This window comes from Asterias amurensis, chromosome 18 (genome assembly GCF_032118995.1).
Source record: "Asterias amurensis chromosome 18, ASM3211899v1".
NCBI classification, from domain to species: Eukaryota; Metazoa; Echinodermata; class Asteroidea; order Forcipulatida; family Asteriidae; genus Asterias; species Asterias amurensis.
In genome coordinates, this window is record NC_092665.1 from 15,803,388 (window position 1) to 15,824,833 (window position 21,446).

The following is a 21,446-nucleotide window of genomic DNA, read 5'->3' on the forward strand; positions in this document are numbered from 1 at the left end:
CATCACTGCAATAACCTTTTTTTCTGAAAGTTTGTGTATACTCAGCGCCTTGAGTACCTTGTTTGGTAGATACGTGCGCTATGTAAGACTTCGTTGTTATTAACCAGAACACAAGTATACCCATATTATAAACAACTCTATCAATGCTACACAGGACAGGTATACCGTATAAACACATAGGTATTGTGTCATCGATTGAGAATTGGAGTAGTTGGGTATTGGAATAAGGTCTAACTTAAATTACAAGTTTTTTAGTTCTGGAAATAATTTCAAAGAGCTGTTTCTGAGCATGTTTTATGATCAAAACCTTTGTATTTTCCTTTGGGTGCAATTCCGGGATTCGCCTGCCGTGTGGCAGCTGGGGTAAAGGGTCGAATTCTAAGAATGAGCGGTATAAAGTATCGCGAGAGGAGGGCATACCGTCGCAGTATCGTGTCAAATTAAGTAAATCAACTTGATGGATATGGCTACCCTTGAACTTTGAGAGCAAACATGTTGTCATCGCTCTCAGGCAAACTTGGATTTATTATTCAAATAAACGCAAATGAAGTTGTCAATTTTCGACAGTGTGTTAGCGTGTCCTTGTATGAGTTTAATCACCTGTGTAGAACTGTTCATAAAATTATTGACGATGTGTCTATATCCCCCTGGTGAATAAAGAATGACAAAGGACATAGGTGCCTCTCCGTTCCTCACCCCATCACTGAAACATCACGTATTCTTCTGAAACATCACGTATTCTTCTGTAGACGAGCTGAGTATACTGTTCGAAACGTAAAGACCAAACCGGCTCTTCTCAGAGCCAACAGTCACACAAAAGAGATTCACACATGGTTGTACCCGCAAGTTTACTATTGATTTATATAGTTTCTTCCTATTTCTCCACACCATGCAAAGCTTCAAACTTCTATCACATTTTACATCAATTTACTTCACTGTGAATACTGCCATCTCACCCCTAAGGTAACAAAGGTTACATTTTTGTAGAACATTAAGCTGACCGAAGAATTGTTGATGTTATTATTGTAACAGTTGTAGTTTTTTCAAACAAAGATTTAAGGGCCTGACGTTTCGATCCTAGCAGTCTTTAAAGGCTAAATGACAATGGCAAAACATGATTACAGTTACCTGGTCATGTTTATTGTGTTGTATTGTTATTTATCATATAAATGTATGTACCATATAATATGTCCTTTTGGTTAGTAAGCTTATTCCAGTTTCTAAGTTGTAGCTGTTATTAGTCGTTAATCGTTACAGACAGTCGTTGAAACAAAGAGAAATGTTGTTAGAGTGCGATATGATGAGGGGCGCCCTCATAGACAATACCACACTTTCATCTCACAACATACCAGTCCCGCGCCAGAAAAAACAGCACATTCTTTCGGTAACAAAACTGTTTACAGCTCTTTGAGATAAGCAACTAGGGTTGTTTTCAAAATATGTATATGTGTCATTTTTACTGAGAAATATGTCACGTAAGAAGCTGATATTTGTTTATTTGCTAAATACTTTAAAATGTTTTGCCAAAAGTCCAAAGGCCAGTGGTGTATGGTGGTCCACTGAATGGGGTCCATGACGCATACTTTTCAGCCACTAGTGTTATCTTGAGATAACCAAAAAATGCATTATGATAATAAATGGAAATATGGTGTGTTTGCAAAGCGTTTCAATTCAAGGTTTCACAATAATATTTCTCTGAACCTGTAAATCTCTCTGATTCGAGTGAATCGATTCAAACAACATTTTGTTGACGAGTTGAGAGACAGAATGTATACGCACTGGCTTAAATGTATTATTCAAAATTGGAAATGATTAAAAAAACATAATTGTATAAGTCTGAAAGCTTACTGATTTATATGAAGACAATATTCATAATCATTTTCTGGGAAATGTTTCCCTCTCCCTCAGAGAAAAGAAGTCATATTGTGAGAAACCTATAAACACGCAACAGTCGATTTCTGTTGTTTACAACTTTTAACCTGAAATACAGACAATAATGTTTGCATGCTAAACAATGTGCAAGTTTTTCCACTATTTTTTTTATCCGACTCACAGAACGGTTTAAAGCCTAAAATTTCACAGGTTGGTCATTCCATGTTTAGTTGACCACACGATACATGGACACTCTCTATGACCATTAATGTAAGCTCTACCAATCCAGATTGAATAATGATTCCCCTAGAATAGTCACAATGGCGTGTTGTTTGCGGCTCGATTTAAAATCACCCGCAGATTCAGTATAATTGTATTTCTTCGAAGGAGGATGGAAATACCCACAAGATAACCCGGATTTCGAAGGAGCTGGTCATTAGACAACGAAATCTTCAGTGTAAAGATACCTTTCACTTTCATTTGTCTGCAAGTAAAAAGGGACTTCCCCCTTTTACAAGACCCCACTTCAACACGGCGGGGGGTGTACCCGTATTGCGACACCACACTCCGTTATCATGCAAGGTGACACGCTGTTAGGATCTAAAACAGCATAATGGGTTATTTTTGGTTCAGGTGAGAGCAATATCGGCGAATGGCACACAGGAGCCTTAAAGGGCAGGTATACCTTTGGTATCCCCTCTTAAAATTCATGGCAATACAAACATTGGTTACCAAAATAATAATAACGTGTATTTATATAGCGCTTAAAGCCATTATACACTTTCGGTAAACAGTACAGCCAAAGGCCAACACTTCGTGCATCCCCACTTATATATATAAAATCGGAGTCGGGAGAAAATAACAGGAAAACCCACCCTTGTTTCCGCACGTTTCGCCGTGTCATGACATGTGTTTAAAATAAATCCGTAATTCTCGATATCGAGAATTGATAACTGTTTTAATGTTTTCTCATAAAGTAAAGCATTTCATGGAATAATATTTCAAGAGAATTCTTTCACCATTACCTTCTGTAAACCCTGTAGGTTATTTGTAAATCTGTGAACTTTTTGTTTTCTTTTTTTTCTGTTCCGAAAGTGTCCAATGGCTTTAATACCAGGTTTCTAAGCGCTGAAACAAGAAGTGATGTACGATATTAACCCCCAAAAATTACAATTTGGTTAAAAGCCTACATAAGCATTTGATCTAAAATTTAAAGCATTTTGTGAAACATTTCACATTTGAAGTAATGTGGTTATCTAAAAAGTTGTCTTGCCCCCAAATTTTGATCTGAGACAGATTGTGTTTTTCTATTAGGGTTTCTTGCTGCATTATTCATTATATTATCTGTACGGGATAGCCACACAAGGCGTTTGTTAACAGAGATGCAGATGCATATATCAATGCGCATTACAATTGTCCCTATACTCACCTGGGGCCAATTTCATAGAGCTGCCCATTTTGCTTAAGCGCGAAAATAGCTCGCTTTTTTTATACATGTTACTGGCAAAAATGTCATGCCATATACATTGCCCGTGACTGGTATTTAGCTAATGTTTACTAAGCGTACCAATTGAGTGGAGTCTTGGCCGGTAATTTGATTTTACTAAGCAAGGATTTTTTTTTGCAAATGAACTCGCGAGATCATAAAAAAAAAAAAAAAAACTTTCCCACCATGTTCTTACTATAAATTAAGTGCAAACATGTAAACATTTATATTTTCAATCTCATCAATGTGGAACATACTTAATGAGTAAACAACGTTAGCTTTTTAAAAGTATTTATTTCTTCAAAAGATAATTCTGTTTAACTAATTGTATAAACATTTTTTTATTAATATAAAAGCAGCCACGAATATACAAAAATAACACCAAATTAAATACAATGAAATGAAAAAAGCGATGGAGAAACGAAAACAATAGCTGTGTGCATTTGTATTCAAAGTAATTAGCGTTTTTGTTAATCGTCTCCTGTCGGTAGCCATGCTTTTAATTAGCTAAACTGCAATCAGTGATTTAGTTTTCTGAACTACTAACTCAATTAGAGATTATCATTACATGGTGTTACCGCAAACCTCAGTAGATCATAATTTCCCCCATACAAAGTTTAAAGTCCTATTTTGGTAGACAAAAAAAATTACAAAATACAAAAATCAAATTGAAATCTTTCCTTATAGTTATAATATCCTGTTACATTCAGCAAGAATGTTTTATTCTGATGAGAGAGCCACGTTAGCGTAGCCCCCCTGCTCTGCATCGGGCACTTTTGCCCCTTCCTTGGGCATTTCAACAAGACTAAGTCCTTTTACTTTTCGCCTTTTCATCTTCTCACGGTCCTCCTCCATTCGTCTGCTTGTCACGAGGGCAATGATGATGACTATGGACAAAGTAGCGATCCCTGTGGACACCAAGAAGGCAATCAACCAGCCTCGACAAGCCTCACTAGGAATGGGAGGAAGGTCGGGTCTAGTGGACACGGGTGGTAGAATGGGGTTATTTGGAGCCGGTGAGGCAACACCGAGGGTCGGGTTGACTACTCTAGGGATTACAGTTAATGGGCCGAGTTGGCATGATCGACGGAAAGCAGGGAAAATGGGGCTCTCTATGGTGCAGATGAAGAGCAACCCGTCGCCAGAGGGCGTCACATTATTAATCAAGAGCTCTTTGGATACAGTATCTCTGTCTTGAATGGTGGACCATGGATTTGCTCCGATGTTACTCAGTGTTAGTTTAACTTCAGGGTTACCTTTCTCCGAAGAGCACCGTAGAAGTAGTGCCTCACCCTCGGTAACATCCACGGGACCATCCGGTAGACACGTGGGACTGCCTTGGTTGGGGAAATACATCACAGACAAGGAAACAGTTTGGACAGCAACTATATTGAATGACATCGAATCACCCGGAACCTGGGTCTCAATGAGGCATGAGAAATCCCCATCATCACCTCTTTGAACCGGGGAGATGGTGAGATCGTACGCAATGTCTTTGGTTGAGTCGCCCCGACCGGGTAGCGATGCAAGCTCGACGGCAAACCTCGGGGTGTCGTACGGGTCCTTTAGAACCGTATCGCGGGCGACCACCTCCACCCCGTGCTGCCAAGAGACCACGTAGTCCGAAGAGGACGCCATCAGACCAGTAACCTCACATCGCAGGGTTAGGTTATCGCCTTCCTGGTAGCTAGTAAGGTCTGACAGTGTTCCACTCAAAACGACTATGTCAACCGTTTCACCCGTTGCATGCACCGCTCGGACAACGCAGCACAAGAGTAGCAGCTTCATCGCAATTGTGTCAAGTAATATCATCGCCATACTTATATAGTCTTGTTCCGGTTAAATCCCCTGTTACTCGCAAAATGTCATGTGAATAACTCCTGAAGAACAGTCCACAGCACTCACTATTGCCAAACATACAGTCGCTACAACTCAGTAAAAATAACAAATTCCGCAAACGAACTCTGCGCCAAAACCAACAATAAACTCCTATCTGTAATACACGGGTGCGGATGGCCTTTTGTTACACAATAAATACCCCAATTGAAAAGTATGTGTACCATGTTATGTACTTTCTGAACAATGGTCTTAATTTTTTTTTTCAACCCTGAACTCTCTTTCATGAGAATACACAGTTATTCATGTTTAACCGTCTGGAACTTCGTTAAATATTTGTACCTACGTTGGTGGTAACACTTGACTGTTCACGAAGTACACAACCAATTTGTGACTATCTAGCTCAAATTTAGCAACAACAATGCTCAAATTAAAAGGTGTTTGAGGGTTGAGACCGCTGTGTAATTAGATATTTTTCTTGGAGTCCATGAACCTGAACCAGAACTTTTCAAATCTGAGGTATTTCGCAGCTGTGGCAGTGATCGGTACTTGCAGAAGCCAAAGTCAAAACCAAAGCCAAAAGCAAAACCGAAACCAAAGCCAAGGCAAAAAGAACTTTATATCCCAAAACAAACTAAAAGCTATGTTTTATGCATAATTTCACTTATCTGGAACAACAAAGCTAACCAAAATGCAGCACCTGTGTTCTAATACAGACCGCACACTCAAGCGTATGAGCAACATAGTGCATAGTTTCCTAACTAGATACAGCAACCACAACGGTCAAAAGGCAGAAATTATGCAGTAAATGTCTTTTGTAAGCTTATGAATGAGATACCGTTTTAATAGTGTGACCTCTATAGCAATCTAGCTGGTAACCTATTTATGCTAAGCATGATTCGGCTGTGTTTAGCAAGTGTTTAGCATAATAAAATCGGACCAGCCAAATTCCAAATTTTCGCAGCATTGGTCTCACTCCACATTTCTTCTTAGTATAAATACTCTATTTTGGGGACAAAAACATATCATTTTGTGTAAAACGGGTTGTGCCTGGTTTCCAGCATACCGCAGCAACTAAGATTTCCAGACTTATGTTTATCACTCATTGGTGTAACTTAACATATTTTGTATCTTGATTGATCTAGAATTGGTTTCAAGTTTGTATTGTGATTTTTGTGTCTACATGATATAGGTAGGCAGTGCCTAAAATAGCGCCCTCTTGTGGATTTACCTCCACCACAAACCTACGCACATACAGACTTGGGAATAATGTTCATCGTTCATTGCTAAATTCTTCGAAAAATGAATGTTCAATGATATCGGGGACATAGTACAGAAATAAAGCATATTAAATTGAGCCCATATAAACTTTATTTCGCACGTCCTTGAAAACTAATTGGAGACTATGTGGTCACAAGGTGGCAGCAGACTCCAGTACCGGGAAAATACATGAAACGAATGCAGCCACAGAGCTAAATTACATATCTGGTTTGTCACATAACATGTCTGCTGCACTTACTTTACAGCGTCCCCCGTAAACAACAATTAAAGTTTGGAACTTGGGCACAAAAAATTATTGTAATTTTTAACATTACAGCATTGATTACGAAATATTTATCATGATAAATTCAGTTCAATTTTGTATTCCTTTCAGTATTGGTGGTGTACTAATAATATCACCCACTGGAAATATTTCTGTATCCTGTCACATTTTGCACAAATTTTTACCTCAACAAATATCTCAATGAGTAAATAAGATACTTATTTATTTTATAACGAATGAAAAGTTGTGGCAGAATACAGACATCATTATCCCCTCCCCCCCTCCCCACGCACACAAACCCAAAGCAACATGGTGCTTACCCATATCTCTTCGGTGTATGTACATGTAGTGTGTTGCATCGCTGACTCAACAGTGTAGCATAGAAGTCAAAACAACTAACATTCCTTTACGGTTGAACTTGCGTTTTTATCTCCTAAGCATCACCAATGTCACGTCTCAAACATTTCTTACAATAATCCTCATAGTTTATAGCTGCAACATGGCGACTTATGTAGTCCAATCCCACGATTTCGTACACAAACCTAACACATAAAGTATTCCCTTGTGGCGAGTTTGCCGAGTTCCCAAGACGGGAAGATCATCCAAACAAACAAAACACAATTCTCGTTGTAGACTTGATTTCAAGGCTGATATCGCGGTTATTCCTCTGCATCGGCTATGATAAACGCCCCCACATTATCAGCTATCACGCGCCCCAACTCGCAATCTGTGATCGTAGGCTATAACGATTGAGGTTAATCTCACAAGAGGGCGCTATTTCAGGCAATAATGGATTGGTTATCGGGGTTAGACTAAAAGTCACGATCACAGACTTGGGACCAAGTCTATTCCCGTAGCTTTTTCATAATTATAAAGAACAGACCACGAGTCCCAGGACAATTTGAATGGTTACCGTTAAACAATGTATTGTCCGTACGGATTACAATGGAGGTTCTTCCAGGTGCGTACATACAATTGCAAACAATGGGCAGAATCTTGCGGCTACATCTTGACTCGGGCACGACCCTTGACTTGGTCACTGCGGTACAACGAAACTAGTAACACATTTTGTACAATATTTAATTTACAAAATGTGAAAAGAGTTCAAATATGGACTGAAGTCGTGAGTTTTAAATTCCCTGACCACAATTTCCCTGCAGTAAAATGGAACTTTTGTACAAAACCTTTATTTGAAAAGAGTTCTATGGACTTAAAAGGCAGTGGACACGATTGGTAATTACTCAAAATAGTTATAAGCATAAAACCTTATTGGTAACGAGTAATGGGGAAGAGGTTGATAGTATAAACATTGTGAGAAACGGCTCCCTCTGAAGTGCCATAGTTTTCTAGAAAGAAGTAATTTTCCACAAAATTGATTTCGAGACCTCAGATTTAGAATTTGAGGTCTCAAAATCAAGCATCTGAAAGCACACAACTTCGTGTGACGAGGGTTTTTTCTTTCATCATTATCTCGCAACTTCGGCGACCGATTGAGCTCAAATGTTCACAGGTTTGTTTTTTATGCATATGTTGAGATACACCAACTGTGAAGGCTAGACTTTGACAATTACCAATAGTGTCTTTAAGTCGTGAGTTTTAAAACAAGAATTGAAAATGGTGTCAAAAGAGTTCAATATTCCACATGATATACATTTGAAACCAAATTTTGAATACTGGATACGAGAGACACAATTGAGTGTCACAGGATGTAAAGCATGTGTATTAAAAGTCGACTTGACACTTTAATTTTGTCATAATCGGTTCGTTTCACAATCAGCCACAGATGACTTGTTTTTTGTGTGAGCCAAACTGATCTGTGTCAATCTATAGAGACATGTAGACAAAGTCAAACTTTATAAAACAAAAGAACTTTTGAAAAATGAGTCTGTGGTGCTGGACAACCAACTGCTAAGTCCGAAGCTAAAGTTCAACCACGAGAGGGCTCACTTCCAGGCGTGAGGAGGGTGATGACGGTCTTATTACAATCCCGTAGAGTTAATCCGTTTTTTTTTTTATAAACAGATGTCTGTTTCTAAATTGTCGCAACTTACATAATACACATCCCTGAATAATAATAAACAACTACACCAACATTTCCCAAAATACATAGCTTTCCCCCTTGTAGGACCAACTCATAGTCGACTAATTAATTATGCCGCACCCAATAGTTCAACGGAATGACAATTACCGGAGACGATTGTATTTTTTGTTTACAGCAAAATGGTTGTCTTCTTTAATATTATGGATCGGAAAGTGTATACATCAACAATAATTTGAAATGTTACCAAGGATGACAAACTTACGAAAAATACATCAAGTTATGAATTTAAAACAATCCATGTCCATAAAGTGTCCCATACGTCAAAGTTACACATACAAAGATAATGGACTGACAATATAACCGAAGTCTTTCTCGAAGGCAAACTGACAAAACATAAAGTCTTCTTGTCTCCAAGAAAGACGATGCCAGGGTCGAATCGTCATTCCATTACTTATTATATTCCATATAAAATATACCATAGATCTTTTTGGTTGGTATGAAGCAGTTTGCAATAGCTCTATTTTCTTATACATGAAAAGAATAACCACTATTACAAGTTATTTATTTGTAATATACAATCCAACTAGAATTTGTAATAGCTCTATTAAGCCTTTTTGAGATATGGCGGACACAATGCTACAACACTATAAGATGTGGGTAAATTTGTGTGTATACACCCAAACCAAACAGTACACTCCTAGAGATCTTTATCATGCTGTCTCCATCTTGGTCATGTTCCTGGTAACGGATAACAATAATGAATGCTAATAGTCAATATGCAAATAGGAACCAGACTATTTTGTTCTTCCAGCCTCGGTTTGGTTACATTGATAACAGTGGGCAAAATTCAAGATGACTGCACCATGATGTAGGTCTTTAATAGCCACCATACCTCAACAAAGCTTATAATAATACAGCACATTATTATAAATCACAGAAAACAAATGTTAAAATTTCAATACCGTCAAAGCTTGAAGGGGGGGGGGATTCCCCTTTTATTTTCCATGACCTCATAGCAATCAATCACCTCTATTTCAATTTGGATTTTTTTGTGCCGGCCTCGAAACCACCGAACCGTTCAGTGAAAAGGGAAACTCTATTGAAATATTAAATGCATTATTTGCGTAACCGATACACGGCTTTACAAACGTGTGACCGTGAGAATGTCTGGATCTGCCAAGCAGCATAATAGTGCTTACCAAATTTAAATGCTAAGCATGAAATAGCAGTGATCAAATCACAAACACAATTACTTGGTGTTTGGCCTCATGATAAAATCTTTTTTTGAAATAAGCTTGGCTTAAGTAGGATTTGAAACTTTGCATGGTGGAAATACGATATAGAAAGGTTTGCGGTAACACCATGTAATAACTATCTCTATCTGAGTTAGGGTGGTTCTTGGCTTTGCATTGTGCTTATAGAAGATTGAGTTGCACCCGTCTGCTTAATAAACAAAAAATATATCACAATAGAGGACAAACATTAAAAAACAACTAAGTTCTATCGTACAATGCATATAATATAATAAATGATGAATTGTACAAAATGATCGCTTTGTGTATCGCATACAATATAAGGCCAGTGAAACGACAATCTTAGAAATAATCATGTTTAAATGTAAAGCTTGTCAAATTGTTTATACCATGCAATCACTACTGTTACAGACTGAACAACATTTCGAATATCAGTTTAGATTTACCCCCTTACAAAGTCACGCCTTACAAAGTCACCCCTTTACAAAGTCACCCCTTACAAAGTCACCCCTTACAAAGTCACCCCCTTACAAAGTCACCCCTTACAAAGTCACCCCTTACAAAGTCACCCCTTACAAAGTCACCCCCTTACAAAGTCACCCCTTACAAAGTCACCCCTTACAAAGTCACCCCTTACAAAGTCGCCCCTTACAAAGTCACCCCTTACAAAGTCACCCCTTACAAAGTCACGCCCTTACAAAGTCACCCCTTACAAAGTCACCCCTTACAAAGTCACCCCTTACAAAGTCACCCCCTTACAAAGTCACCCCTTACAAAGTCGCCCCTTACAAAGTCACCCCTTACAAAGTCACCCCTTACAAAGTCACCCCTTACAAAGTCACCCCTTACAAAGTCGCCCCTTACAAAGTCACCCCTTACAAAGTCACCCCTTACAAAGTCACGCCCTTACAAAGTCACCCCTTACAAAGTCGCCCCTTACAAAGTCACCCCTTACAAAGTCACCCCTTACAAAGTCACCCCTTACAAAGTCACCCCTTACAAAGTCACCCCTTACAAAGTCGCCCCTTACAAAGTCACCCCTTACAAAGTCACCCCTTACAAAGTCACCCCTTACAAAGTCACCCCCTTACAAAGTCACCCCCTTACAAAGTCGCCCCTTACAAAGTCACCCCTTACAAAGTCACCCCTTACAAAGTCACCCTTACAAAGTCACCCCTTACAAAGTCACCCCCTTTACAAAGTCACCCCTTACAAAGTCACCCTTACAAAGTCACCCCTTACAAAGTCACCCCTTACAAAGTCACCCCTTACAAAGTCACCCCTTACAAAGTCACCCCTTACAAAGTCACCCCCTTACAAAGTCACCCCCTTACAAAGTCACCCCTTACAAAGTCACCCCTTACAAAGTCACCCCCTTTACAAAGTCACCCCCTTACAAAGTCACCCCTTACAAAGTCGCCCCTTACAAAGTCACCCCTTACAAAGTCACCCCTTACAAAGTCGCCCCTTACAAAGTCGCCCCTTACAAAGTCGCCCCTTACAAAGTCACCCCTTACAAAGTCACCCCTTACAAAGTCACCCCTTACAAAGTCGCCCCTTACAAAGTCACCCCTTACAAAGTCACCCCTTACAAAGTCACGCCCTTACAAAGTCACCCCTTACAAAGTCGCCCCTTACAAAGTCACCCCTTACAAAGTCACCCCTTACAAAGTCACCCCTTACAAAGTCACCCCTTACAAAGTCACCCCTTACAAAGTCGCCCCTTACAAAGTCACCCCTTACAAAGTCACCCCTTACAAAGTCACCCCTTACAAAGTCACCCCCTTACAAAGTCACCCCCTTACAAAGTCGCCCCTTACAAAGTCACCCCTTACAAAGTCACCCCTTACAAAGTCACCCTTACAAAGTCACCCCTTACAAAGTCACCCCCTTTACAAAGTCACCCCTTACAAAGTCACCCTTACAAAGTCACCCCTTACAAAGTCACCCCTTACAAAGTCACCCCTTACAAAGTCACCCCTTACAAAGTCACCCCTTACAAAGTCACCCCCTTACAAAGTCACCCCCTTACAAAGTCACCCCTTACAAAGTCACCCCTTACAAAGTCACCCCCTTTACAAAGTCACCCCCTTACAAAGTCACCCCTTACAAAGTCGCCCCTTACAAAGTCACCCCTTACAAAGTCACCCCTTACAAAGTCGCCCCTTACAAAGTCGCCCCTTACAAAGTCGCCCCTTACAAAGTCGCCCCTTACAAAGTCGCCCCCTTACAAAGTCACCCCTTACAAAGTCGCCCCCTTACAAAGTCACCCCTTACAAAGTCGCCCCCTTACAAAGTCGCCCCTAACAAAGTCACAGAGTAAAACCTTCATCTTTTTAAAGGCAGTGGACACTATTGGTAATTACTCAAAAACAATTATTATCATAAAACCTTTCTTGGTGACGAGTAATGGGGAGAGGTTGATAGTATAAAACTTCTGAGAAACAGCCCCCTCTGAAGTGACGTAGCTTTTGAGAAAGAAGTATTTTTCCACGAAGTTGATTTCGAGACCTCAGATTTAGAATTTGAGGTCTCGAAATCAAGCATCAGAAAGCACACAACTTCGTGTGACAAGGGTGTTTTTTTCTTTCATTAATATCTCGCAACTTCGACGACCGACTGAGCTCAAATTTTCACAGGTTTGTTATTTCATGCTGATCTTGAGATACACCAAGTGAGAAGACTGGTCTTTGACAGTTACCAATAGTGTCCAGTGTCTTTAAAGTATTCCGAATATCCTTTGATTCATTATCACACCTATACGTTACTCAATAACTTGAAGTATAGTGGTATACTATTTCAAATATCAATAGATTGGTATATCAATATCCTGGTAAACATCAACACATAGTTTTGAAAAATCCTTCTCCTGTGTATTTCAGGTAGATTCACAAAAAGCCTCGTTATTACAAGTCTCCCACAAGTGACTGAAGATTTTTGCATTTTGACGCACACCGTCAACGGCTGAAATGTATGTCGCAGGTTTAAAAAAATTCTAGAGGTTGGGGTCTTATTGTTTGACTGAAAATAATGCTAAATTCAGAAGTACAAAAATATCAACATTGTGCATACAACGAATTGACAAACAAACACAGTTATTATAAACAAAACTAAATATTATGTCCGTTAATTCTTGTTGCTAAAGTAGCTGTTTAAACTAAAAAACATTGGGCATCTCACCGACAATTTGCTAACTTTTTTTCAATCGCTATAAAAATCTCCTTCACCTACTGCCTCAGCTAACTGCTGCTTCAGGTCCGCGTCCCAGTACCCCCCTACCTCAGGTTCATCCTCACGTTGAAATGACGTCCCGGGATTCCCTTGATCCTCGTAGATATTCGGCTCGATCTCGACGATGGGCAAGACGTCACGGTCAGCACCGTCTTCAGAAGAGAACCGATCATCTTCAGCTGGGTTGGGTTCGTCACTGCCGTCAGGGGTCTGTCGATCGAGCTCAACGTCGGTCTGCTTCAGCCGTTTTGAAGACTGCCTTCTTCGGATGGTGCCGCTGAAGAAACCGCCGAAGTTGAGGAGGTATTTCTTTGGTTTGTATCGGCAGCAGATGGTGTGGATAAGGAGGAAGAGGAGGAGGAGGAGCATGAGGAGCAAGAATGCACCCACTACGATCACGATGAGTACAGCAGTTGGTAGGGCTGGCTCTCCGGTAGGTTGGATCAGAGGCTGCTTGGGTGTGGTTGGGGCTGGAATGACCGTCAATGGACCTATCTTGCAAGAAAGAGACGTCCAGTTTTGATTCTCCGGAGTTATTGAAAAACAGAAAAAAGTGACTCCTTCATCTGAAACTTTGACACTCTTCTGCAACCGTGATCCAGGTTCGTTTCCTGCTTGAGTTGAATTAATTTCTTCCCAATCTGGCCTTTCTACGGTACTGTTCGTATCACTGACCAATGGGGTTCTTTCATCGATGACCGTGCTACATGTCAGAATGTCTCCCTCGTTCACAACGGCCGGACCGTCTGGGAAACAGACTGGAAACTCTTCTGTTGAGTTTACAGTAAGACGCCCTTCTCTATTTGTAATTACAGTTTTATTGTCTTTCCTAATAATGACACACAGGTAAGACCCAGCATCAGTTGATGTCAGTGTGGTGATTGTTAGGTTTTGAGAATGAAGTGTCGACGTTTCTTTATCCAGATCAACAGGGCTGACGGAAATTCTATCATCTTCCATGACTTCAGAGTAAGAAGGACTGACATAATGCTGCCAGGTAAACATGTGTACATCCGGATCAAAGCCAGTAGCCAGGCAGGTTAGAGTTACAGTGCCGTTCGTGAATGGTTGCTGTGGATAAACTGATACTCTGGAGACAGTGACCTCACAATGACCCGGGGATGGAAGACAAAGCAAGAAGATGACGAAACAACTCACGATCAAGTGGAGAATGCCCATGTTGAGAAGGTTGAAATCCACACGATGCTTTCAAGCCACGTCTATTGTCTCAAATTAACAGTGGAAACAAAATTCAAGTTGCGTCTTCGGCACAAGAATGTAAAAACAGTTAAGTCAGTCCAATCGTTTGAAATAAGTTGCTTTCATTGAAAAAAAATGATCAAATGAATTATGTACAAAAGGCAGATTCTATAAAAGAGGTTATCATAGATAACTCTGTGTGCAGTTTGAATGGTTTTCAAAATGAAATCACCCACCAATCACTCAAAAACGTAGAACAATTGTCTCTAAAGAAGTATCTGGACTGATGTATCATGTACACTAAAGGCCTTGCCTGGATTGTACTGCTCTTCTTTATGGACTCCACAAGTGAATTTAAAATCACATCAACAGTAGATCGTCTGGTCTGTTGAGAGCAGTATGAATTCAAGCATTTATACTTCACGTTAAAACAACAACCGATGAAAAAATATATAATTTGACTAAAGGGTAGATTCTTTACAATTTGTGAAGTCTGGTGTGATATGTTTACATCTGTACCTACGTGTACGTGAGTTCAGTTATTCGTGTGCAATGAGCCGTAGGAGGAAACTTCATGGTAATAATAATAAACTGTAAGATGGGAGACCTTATATAGATGTGTTACATTGAAAGGTGTTTTCTTTTCAATACCATCGAAATACGACCCAATGAAAGAAACTTGCATCTGTACAAACAGTATTACACAATAGTCTGGAATGGTACATCAAAGGCATGTTTGTATTACAAGGGTCCATGAATAAAACGTTTTGTGACGTACTGTGACGTATTTTTAAAGACAACAATCTGTTAAATCTGATCTCAGTGGTTTAGTGATGATTTGTTTAAAACGAGAAAAAATAAACGATGGCCTTTAAAACTTAATAAACAATGTCAGATTAAGTTGTAAACATTCTTAATGAAATCAAATACCTTAGTATGAAACTTTGTTTTACAACTTCGCCAGTAATGCATAGCTGAATACCAACAAGCCAGAACCAGTTTTTTTACATCATTTAATATACATAATTAAACTAATTACAGTCAAAACAGTCCATCAATTGTTATCGCTCTTCTGACCACTCATAACCTTTTCTGGCGATTGACCAAAATGGCAATCCTCAATAAAAGTGGATTTAAAAGAACATTAAAAAATGTCCCACACTATTAGTAGTAAAGTATAGAAATTAATCCCCATCTATTATAGCAAAACATAGAGCTTAAAGCCATTGGACCCTTTCGGTTTAGAAAAAAAATAACAGATTTACAAATAACTTACAGGGTTTACAGAAGGCAATGGTGAAAGACTTCTCTTGAAATATTATTCCATGAAATGCTTTACTTTCTGAGAAAACAGCAAAACAATATAAATTCTCGTTAACGAGAATTACGGATTTATTTTAAACACATGTCATGACACGGCGAACCGCGCGGAAACAAGGGTGGGTTTTTCCGTTGTTTTCTCCCGACTCCGATGACCGATTGAGCCTAAATTTTCAAAGGTTTGTTATTTGATATAGAAGTTGTGGTACACAAAGTGTGGGCCTTGGACAATACTGTTTACCGAAAGGGTCCAATGGCTTTAAACCATACCTGCCAGACAATTCAAAGAATGATATAATTTCTCATGAATTGGTACATGAATCATGCAGTGTTATTCACATAAATTATTTAACCTTTGAAAACACCGGCAAATCATTAATCAGTATTGCAGTAAAATTGTATTATTTTTTTGGGGGGACTTCGTCTACTTCAATATTGCATTTCTGTTACTACGACATAAGCTTAGTTTACAACTATAATCAGCTGAAATGTTTCTCATCAATAACATTCATTATTGTTTTATAAGAGTTGTTGAACTACTATTATCCTCGAACATCTAGTGCATCAAAACCTGACCTTTAACCCCTTTTAGATCTAGCTGCGAAATATAACTCTGTACTGATGACGTCACTGTTTGTTTACTACACTGCTTAACTGCTATAACTGGTACGCGTTGCAATTCCGACAGTTGTGCAGCGACACAATGGTGTCCCATTCTTCTGCAAAGTGGTAACCAAATTGTGACGTCATCCGTACTATAAGGTCAGTGGACCTCGTCAATGGACAAGTAAAAGTCAGCGATCCACATAGAGTAAATATTTCATTTGAATGAACGAGGGAACCAACGTATCCACATAGGTTGGTATTTTAATAAAACTTCCATGGCCATAACCACTCGGAAATACACAAGAAAAAAACAAAAAAAAAACACGCCAACTTGGAGAAATGCAAAAACCTTTTGCCAATTTCGCATTTTTTTTTTTGGGGGGGGGGCAGCATTAACGATGGATCAAACTCAAACTTAGAATCACACAGAAAGCCACATTGACACGCTGAGCTGATGAAAAAAAAAAGACTCTTAGAAAGTCCAAATGTATGCAATCCAGCAACTGATTAGACTGTGCTGTTTTGTTTTGGACGTATTATCACTTGTGCAGCCATTTTGTTTGCCTATAAATTAAAACTTCCAAACTGAGGCTAAACGTTTGAGTGGGCCCTTATCGTGTGTCATTGATGTAGATTCTATAGTTGTTACTTACAAGAAACTTGACATTGCCAAGATAACTTCAAGTAATCCCGCCCCCGATATATCTATCATTTCTTTTAAAGTAAAGTATTTAAGAGACACCCTTGGCAAATACTACTTCCGAATTGTAGTATATCATTACTTTAAAAAATACTTTTGACCACGATGCTCTTGGTTATAATATATTCCAATACACAAAGTAATAATCATGTTATAGTTCAATCAATAGCAAACAATATCACACAAACTTTCTGGACCTCTTTTGTGTTTTCACACTTTCCCTTTGTCTTTTTGCAGGCCTTTTGTGTCTCCTTCAGCCCCCCCCCCCCCCGACTAAGAAACATTGGTCATACCTCTGGTACACGTCGTCAACGTTTTCAGTCACTAAAATCATCATCTTCATCCACAGCATCAGCTAACTGCTGCTTCAGGTTCTCATTCCAGTAGGCATCTTCCTCAGGATCCGTCTCACGTTGAGAAGACGTCCCTGGATTCCTCCGCTCCTCGTAGATGTTCGGCTCGATCTTGACGATGGGCAAGACGTCATGGTCAGCACCGTCGTCGAATGAGAACCTTACCTGACCATCTTGAGCCATTGGGCTGGGTTCGTCGCTGCCATCGGGGTTCTGTCGATCAAGCTCTACTTCGGCCTGATTCGGGTGTCTGGACGTTCTTTTCCGGATGGTGCTACCGAAGAAACCGTCGAAGTTAAGGAGGTATGATTCTTCGCGACAGCAACAGCAGATGATTATGATGAGGATGATCACCAGAAGCAAGCCTGCACCCACCGCGATGCCGATGATTACAGCAAGGGGCAGGGCTGGCTGTCCGGTAGGTTGGATCAAAGGCTGTTTAGTTGTGGGTGATCGAGTGACCGTTAACGGTCCTATCTTGCAGGAAAGAGACGTCCAGTTTTGATTCTCCGGAGTTATTGAAAAACAGAAAAATGTGACTCCATCATCTGAGACTTGGACACTCTTCTGCAACCGTGATCTAGATTCGTTTCCTGCTTGAGTTGAATTAATTTTCCAATCTGGCCTTTCTACAGGTTCTTTTGTATCACTGACCACTGGGGTTCTTTCATCGATGACCGTGCTACATGTCAGAATGTCTCCCTCGTTCACAACTGCCGGACCGTCTGGGAAACAGACTGGAAACTCTTCGGTCGAGTTTACAGTAAGACGCCCTTGTCCATTTGTAAGTATAGTTCCTGCAGTGTTGTTCGCAACAATGACGCACAAGAATAACCCTTCATCTGATTTCGTGAGGTTGGTGATTGTGAGACTTTGGGAATAAAGTTTCACCACTTCATCAATTAGATTATCAGGGCTGAAGGACATTCTGTGATCCGGTATTACATTGACGTAAGACGAGTTGTAAGATCTTAGCCAGGTAAACATGTGAGCGTTGGGGTCAAAGCCAGCCGCGGAGCATGTAAGAGTAACATTACCATTTTCAACTGGTTGCACTGGGAAACTGGAGACAGTGGGCTGACTGACTTGACATTCACTCGGTGATGGAAGACAAAGCCAGAAAAAGACGAAACAGCCTCTAATGATAGAAATAATTCCCATTTTGGAAGGTCGAAAATTTCGCGATACTTTCGGTCCACGTTTCTGTATTTTCAAAAGAAATTCGATCGTGTTTTTCAGCTTCACGACACAAAACAGTCAATCCAGTTGCAATAAACCCTCAATCTCGGTAGTTTTTACTGGTTAACGAATATGGTCCATCCAATGTGCATCATAGAGTACACGCCAACGCAACCAAATACATCAGCAACGGGGTGTGTAGTTCGAGTTTCTATCGAATAAAACCTTTAACCAATCACTCAAAGATGCAAAAACAGTCGTCACTTGATGAGACGAATTTGTTGAAAGAATCCTTCAATCACACCCTGCCATTGACTGTGTTATGATATATTTCCTTGTGAACCAACATGCCAAGTACAACGTTAGGCCATGTCGGGGCGGCGAGCAATATGTCTGCCGGCAGTCGGAAAGTACATTTATGAAGCAGCGATGCAAAACCTCATTTGAATAAAAGTAGATTCTTTACAAATTGTCAAATCTGGTGCGATTTAGGGATCTTTTCATCAACAGGTTGCGGGAAATCATGTATTCGTGTGCAGTGGACTGTAGAAGTGACGTCATGGTACCGACATAGAACACGATAAGGATAATATCGAAAGCTATTTGAAGTATGTGAAGTATAACTCAATAAGGCATTGGGTGTATTTATCTTAAATGATTACTTTCTATGACCATTTCATGAAATCGGTGAGAGAATAATTTTGTGCTCATGAATAAAAAATAAGTTGTATTTATATAGAAGCCTTTAGAAAGATCGACAGACGCTAAAACATGAATAAATTCAGTAGGCCTACGTGGAATAAACCTATTGGAATGGCTCTTTATTCTACATCTCAGCAAAAATACAATCAGAAAGACTGGTTTCATGCTTGAACACTCTGAAAGGAGGAACACACTGGTGTATTACCATCACAGGGACTTGCTACAAACCTATGATTGTGAAGAGGTTTTAACGAGAATGCTTCTCCATAGCTTGAAACCAACTTAACATGTGCATAGGGGAGTGGGGTTAAGGTTGGGGTAGATGGAACAGTGTTTCTGGGATTTTCATTTCTCTGTCCTTATCTAAGGCTGAATCCAAATAGGCGGCTACGGCTACGGCTGTTGCTAAAGGTGTTGCTAAGGTCGTCCTATGCCTCAACACATAATGACGCGGACATTTAGCCGTAGCCGTAGCAGCTGTAGCCGCTAATTCGGACACAGCCTTAGAATCCTGACTTGGACCAAGACAGATAAACCCTATAGGCTGCAAGAAGGGGGTAATAAATGGGGGCGGAGATAGGAATAGGCGGGACATTCTTCTACTTGGTTACATTTCCGATGGCCCAACTTAAGTGACAAATAACAAAAAAAACTTATTTTTGTTTAATACTTTATGCAGACTCTTTATTAAAGCAAAACAAAAAATGAAACAAAATTAAAACATGCACAAAATGCTATACTTTTGTAGCTTTCAAAATTTCTGGATAATATAAACAATTACAAAATACGAGTGAAGTAACATACGCGTGCTAGACGTTAAGACCTATTATAATACAATATTATTTTCTTGTGTATTGATAGTGTCAAACGAGGCAATTTATGGCCAACGGTTTCGAAGACATTTCCAAGAAAATTATCACTTTAAACATGTAACCCTTTGTTCAGAAAATCTATTTAAAAAATACATATATATATATATTAAAAATCCGGGCCGTCTCGGATAATAAGGTTCTTTAAAAAATTCTTTATTTGTTTTATATTTTTTCCCTTTCAAAGTGTTTCTTCTGACACAAATGGTTGTCTCCAAGTTGCAGTAAAATGGTCCTTCATAACAGAACGCTCGTTCTTATGTTTGAAATAGAAAAAGTAAACTGATTCAATTGCGATGTGCCATTTTATTTTTTACTGCACTTGAATTAGACCTATACATGAATACCCAGGGTATCATATTTGACTAGAATCCACCGCAGTTCAGACAGACAGAAAGGTTAAAAGTTATGTCTTTGGTTATAAGTAAAATACAAAAATACTTAATTCAACAAAATGTACAGCGCAAATCACAGCTTGATTAAAACAAAAAGTATGTGTTTCACTGAGTAAAATAAACCATTGCTTAAAGGCAGTGGACAATATTGGTAATTACTCAAAATAATTTTTAGCATAAAAACTTACTTGGTAACGATTAATGGGGAGAGGTTGATAGTATAAAACAATGTGAGAAACAGCTGCCTCTGAAGTGGAGTAGTTTGTGAGAAAGAAGTAATTTTCCACGAATTTAATTTCGAGACCTCAGATTTAGAACTTGAGGTCTCGAAATCAAGCATCCGTGACCAGGGTGTTTTTTCTTTCATTATTATCTCATAACTTCGACGACCAATTGAGTTCAAATTTCCACAGGTTTGTTATTTTATGCATATGTTGAGATACAGCAAGTGAAAAGACTGGTCTTTGACAATTACCGATAGTGCCCACTGTCTTTAAACTGTGTTCTGCATACTGCGTGAACTCTAACTTATACATGGAAGTATGTTGTTGTAGTAAGTTACAACAATTTTTATTTATTTTATTTTTAATTTTATTCTTCGGACAAGCAAAACAATAAAACAAGCACAGGCCGTCCAGGGAAGGGCAAAAGTAAAAAAACTGTCATCAAAAAAGATTTGCCCTCCCAATATTGTAGCCAAGAATAAAAAAGAAACTGGACACCTTTGGTAGTTGTCAAAGACCAATATTTTCACTTGGTGTAAGCCAACATCAGTATAAAATAACAAACCTGTAAAAATGTTGGCTCAAAGTTGCAAGAAAATAATGAAAGAAAAAAACACCCTTGTTGCAGTGGTCGTG

At 39.3% G+C, this 21,446-nt stretch overlaps 2 protein-coding genes across 2 annotated transcripts; both read right to left on the reverse strand.

Annotated features, from left to right (window-relative positions):
- Positions 1-12,138: 12,138 nt before the first annotated feature.
- Positions 12,139-17,362, reverse strand: LOC139951042 (uncharacterized). Its single transcript, XM_071949856.1, has one exon. The coding sequence runs from the start codon at positions 14,439-14,441 to the stop codon at positions 13,233-13,235; it is 1,209 nt and encodes a 402-aa protein (XP_071805957.1). The 5' UTR covers positions 14,442-17,362; the 3' UTR covers positions 12,139-13,232.
- An 8-nt stretch (positions 17,363-17,370) lies between these two features.
- LOC139951043 (uncharacterized) lies at positions 17,371-19,196 on the reverse strand. The gene has a single exon (XM_071949857.1). The coding sequence runs from the start codon at positions 18,600-18,602 to the stop codon at positions 17,406-17,408; it is 1,197 nt and encodes a 398-aa protein (XP_071805958.1). The 5' UTR covers positions 18,603-19,196; the 3' UTR covers positions 17,371-17,405.
- Positions 19,197-21,446: the final 2,250 nt, after the last annotated feature.

Coding starts and splice junctions, on each gene's coding strand:
- LOC139951043 (XM_071949857.1), bottom strand. CDS start 18,602: ATGGGAATTATTTCTATCATTAGAGGCTGTTTCGTCTTTTTCTGGCTT.
- LOC139951042 (XM_071949856.1), bottom strand. CDS start 14,441: ATGGGCATTCTCCACTTGATCGTGAGTTGTTTCGTCATCTTCTTGCTT.